The 4,854-nt window shown below is 48.8% G+C and overlaps 1 protein-coding gene across 1 annotated transcript; it reads left to right on the top strand.

Annotated features, from left to right (window-relative positions):
- Window positions 1–330: 330 nt before the first annotated feature.
- On the top strand, window positions 331–3,258 carry slbo (slow border cells). Its single transcript, XM_017253109.3, has one exon. The coding sequence runs from the start codon at window positions 978–980 to the stop codon at window positions 2,325–2,327; it is 1,350 nt and encodes a 449-aa protein (XP_017108598.2). The 5' UTR covers window positions 331–977; the 3' UTR covers window positions 2,328–3,258.
- Window positions 3,259–4,854: the final 1,596 nt, after the last annotated feature.

Below are 4,854 nucleotides of genomic sequence, written 5' to 3'. Positions count from 1 at the left end.
GAGTCTCTCGCAGCTCTCCTGCCGCGACATTCTCAGGCTGGTCGGCTGGCTCTCTCTTGGCGCTCATCCACAGGTAGTTGCTGTAAAGTAAAGACAGCGCAGCAGCGACGACGTCGACGCCACTTTTTGGGGCTTTTGTGGCGCGGAGCGGTTACTGCGTCTGTGTAAGTGTATGAGTGTGCCGAATGTCTCTGTAAGTGTTACATGCGCGTTGGGGTTTGGGGACGGCGCTGCCGACGTCGCTGCTGCTCATTTTCTTTGGCTCAGGCCGCTGCTTGTCGTTTCTGCGCTGCGCCAAAGACTTTTTCACTTTGCCGCGTTCGCATTTTGTCACAGTTACAATTTACCAATTGTAAGATACGGACGCACAGCTCCTCCACTCGTACGCGGAGTAAAAAAAAAAAAACAGTGAAAAGCTCGCTCCGCTCCGCTCAGCTCAGCTCGATTCGGCTCGCTCTCCACGGGGACCAGCGGCTAACGGTTCTTCAGGAGCTGGTCTGCTTCTAACACTCGCACACTCGCACACCGCAGCGTCGGCCCGTCTCGTATAAAATCTGTTGCATCATTTGCGGCACTTCAGTCGTTCGAACGCGTGCGGCCGGAGAAGTGCAGTGCAAACAACAACAACAACTAACTGGCAACAAAAAAATATATAAAAAAAAAACATAATCGTATCGAAATCGGGAAAGCACACAACGGCACCAACAATGCAATCTGCACGGCTTAAGATGACAAAGTTTCGGAATTTGTGAAATTAAAAAAAAAAACAGGAAAGAAAAACAAACTACGAGCATCAGAGAAACATTTCCAAAGACCAACTTACCTCAGTGCAATGCTATAGGCATTAAAAAAAAACAAAAACAATAATCAAGAATCAAAACTCCAAAATTCCAAACGAACTCTGAAAACAAAGAAAAACCTCCAAGATTAACTCGCAAAAAGGCATCAAGATTTTACCCTCGTTCGCGCAATTAAAAATGCTGAACATGGAGTCGCCGCAGATGTACGCCGATGCCGTCCAGACATTGGCCCAGCTGGACCTCAAGAAGGAGCAGGCGCCGCTGCAGCAGGCTACCATCGGCCAGATCACCCTCACGGCGATGTCCACTGCCGCCCAGCAGCAACAGCAGCAGCAGCAGCAACAGCAGCAGCAACCTCAGACCACGGACGCCAACAACAACACGTCGCAGGATGCAGCTCTCCTGGTGAAGCAGCATGCCATGCATCAAATGCAACAGGCTGCTGCCCTGGGTAATGGAAACAACAACAACAACGGCAACAACAACGGGAACAACAGCGTGAACAACCTGCTGCAGAAGCAGATGCTGCAACAGTACTCCACCCAGACGGATCTCGACGAGCTGACCACACAGGAGATAACCCTGGACCTGCAGCACCTCATCGACGACCAGTTCCGGGACACAGAGACTCTGGGAATATTCAGCGACATGGTCACCAGTCCGGGTGGACTCTCGGCCACCTTGCCACCCAGTGGAATGGTCAGTGCGGCGGCCAAGGTCCTGCAACAGCAGACCCTGCGGAGTCAGCACGGCTACGGCGGCAGGGGCGGGGGCGGAGCACTGGCCTACATGCCACAGCCCGTGCACGCCACCTACAACAACTCCAGCGACGAGAACAGCTCGGTGGGCTCCGACTCCAGCACAATCAAGGAGGAGCCCATCGATCCGGAGTACAGGCGACACCTGCAGGAGGCGGCCAACCAGCAGGCGGCCTTCATGGGCAACGGAGGAGGCCTCTACAACGGCTACTCCACGGCGGGCAACGGTCTGGCCGGTAACGGGAACCCACTGAACGGCAACACCACGCCGAGCAGCAACGGGAGCAACGGCAGCAATGGCAGCAGCAACGGCAGCCAGTTCACCAATCTGACCACTGCCAATGTCCTGGCGCACCACAACCTGCCTCACCTGGCGGCGGCGGCGGGGGCCCAGCACCTGCTGAAGCAGCACAGCAAGCTGCAGCAGCACGCAGCGGCCCAGCAGCACCAGCAACACCAGCAGCAGCAGCACCGCAAACACAGCAACAAGCACGTGGACAAGGGCACCGAGGAGTACCGCAGGCGGCGCGAACGGAACAACATCGCGGTGAGGAAGAGCCGCGAGAAGGCAAAGGTGCGCTCCCGGGAGGTGGAGGAGCGCGTGAAGAGCCTGCTGAAGGAGAAGGACGCCCTGATCCGGCAGCTCAGCGAGATGACCAACGAGCTGCAGCTCCACAAACAGATCTACATGCAACTGATGAACCACGCCAATCCTGAAGTGAGTCGCGTGTGCCGCAGCTTCCTCAACACCAACGAGCATGCGCTGTAGCTGTAGATACTAGCTGCATGGATAGTATCTGACGGATATCTGGGAGACTAGAAGACGAGAGTGTGTGACTGCCTCTGTGTGCGTGTGAATGGGCGAGTGTGTGGATTGTATGGATACTGTGTGCTTGGGAAGAGACTCTTCTGTTAAATCAAAGATTCAAAATGCTGTGTGGGTAGCTCGTAAGATACATTTTCCTTCTTGTTCAACGCTATTCATCGTCTTCTACATCTTCTAATCCTACACGGCCCCCTCTTGGGCATTCCTTTGTACATTTTCTTCGACTTCCCCTTGTTATCGCATTGTAGAGCATTGTATTTTTGTACTTAATTTTTAACGACTGTAACATATATATCGCACATTTTTTATACATTTAATCTTAATCGTACACCTTATCATAAAGTTAAGCCAAAGAAAAATGTTGAAAATATTTATGTAAAAAAAATACAAGCAGGAACGCAATCATACAAAAAAATGGAAGGTTATTTATACAAAAAAAAAAAAACAGAAACAAATCAAATATAATAATAATATTAATAGTGTATGTAAATGAAATTTGTACATTTCTTGAATGGTGTATCGCTTGCGCTATGCTTTGTATCGGCCAGCCCCCTGCTTTAAGAACACACCAACATTAGCAAATCTTAGTCGTTAAGGCGATCCCCCCCAGGAACATGAAGTAACCGCTTTACCTGCACCCCTCCCTCAATGGAACCAACCCCGTACCGTGTAACCCAAGATAACCCATCGTCGTCTTTGGGGTACCTGCTTTTGAGAGAGCGTAGAAGATATGAATGCTATTAATTGTAAGGCCAACGCAATGTTCTCATTTTAATTTATATAATCGTAAATTAAATATACACACACAAACTACAAAGAAAACCTGTAAAGCAAATCTAAATAAATTAAATAAAATTTACAGCATACCAAGAAAGTGCCAGAAATTTCCTATGGGTGGGGATGGTGATCTAGCTTGAAAGTAATTCATTCTTTAATCAATAAACAGAGCTCTCCTGCCTGTGTTCATTTTTCAATTTCACAAATTAGCCGCCAAAGTGCAATTAGCCCGCGAAACAATGTGCTGGGCGAGAGCTCTGCCAAAAGATGTCTAACAAAATGTCCGCCATATATGTACGATCGAGGGCCGCAAAAGGGAGGCACTTCTAGCCCGGGATAGAGAAAGGTAATATTTTTCATTCGGCGATGGGACAACCCAAGACAAGGCAATGCATTTCGTACTGCCAGGCTGTTAGGCTGCCAGCCGCGACAGCTGAGGGCTGGGGCATGGCAGACCCCCAGACAATCGGCCGGCATGGCGGCCGTGTTGACACAATTTGACAGTAAGACAAACCCGAAACGAAAAGCAAATTTATAAACGACAGAGCGCAAAAGAATTAATGCAACTCAAAAAACCGACAAATTAACGCGCCAGCGCCAGAGAAAGCCCAAATACGCGGAGATGAAGGGCATAAAACGGTCATGTGGCACCGCCGACCTGGGGCAGATAATCACTTACAGACATTTTTTGGGTTTCTTTTGGGGCTTTGGGGCTCGGGGTAAGCCCTTTTGGATACCCAAGGCGGTGGCTAAAACTTTCTTTCCATCCGTATCTCAGTATCTGTATCTGTACCTGCGAGTGCTGTAGCTGCGACTGCTGCTGCGTGCCGCCTGATTTGTCTAGCTGCATTGTTGAGTACTTTGATTGATGAAAGCTAATTGCGCATGCACTCTGAAGGGCAGTCTGGCCGAAACAAAAGTGAAATTTGAACTTGTGGGTGTCTCCCGGTAGCCACACTTTCCGAAAACAACAGAGGGGGGCAACGAAAACATCCATTTAAAGCCCGACTTTGACATGGGTTCTAAGCTGCTTACGGTGAAAGTTTATTCCCTGCCACATGCCCCTAATCTAGTGGCACATTGGATGCATTATGCTTTTGGCAAGCGAACAAAAATTGCCGCACAATTACTGCCAAACTAAGCGCCAAGCCATCCCCATTGCCAGCGTTAGCGCAGCGGCCACGGGGCGTATGAGTTATGAGCGGTGGCAGGGAAATAAATTCGCAAAACTGCAACAGGCAGATGGGCGGCAGCCTGCAATTTGCTAATTTTTTTTTTTCACCTGTCACACCTGGGCGATGGGCTGATACGTTTTAATTACCCTAATGAAGAGGGAAGCGGTGATTGTATGAAAATTTATTGCCCAATACATGAGATTAATCAAAATATTGTACCATATCGATCACTATCACTCCGCGACTCCGAAAGTGTATCGTTCCATCCCGATCCAGTCGTCATCCAATCGATCTTTCACACTTTAGTGTCTGTCCTCGTCATCTTGGCTCTTCATCTCCTTTATTTTTTAAAAGACTTTTTTTTTAGCCACAGTGACTATAAAAACCATAACGGAAAAAAAGTGGGTTACTTCATTTTTATTTTCAGGCCCCAAAGACAGCGAAAGAGACAGAGAGTATCTATCTATCTATCTATCTTTATTTCTTTTTCTTTTTAGCACAGATTGAGTAATAGTTAG

Source organism: Drosophila bipectinata, chromosome 2R (genome assembly GCF_030179905.1).
Source record: "Drosophila bipectinata strain 14024-0381.07 chromosome 2R, DbipHiC1v2, whole genome shotgun sequence".
Classification (NCBI taxonomy): domain Eukaryota; kingdom Metazoa; phylum Arthropoda; class Insecta; order Diptera; family Drosophilidae; genus Drosophila; species Drosophila bipectinata.
This window is presented reverse-complemented; position numbering and strand designations above follow the sequence as displayed.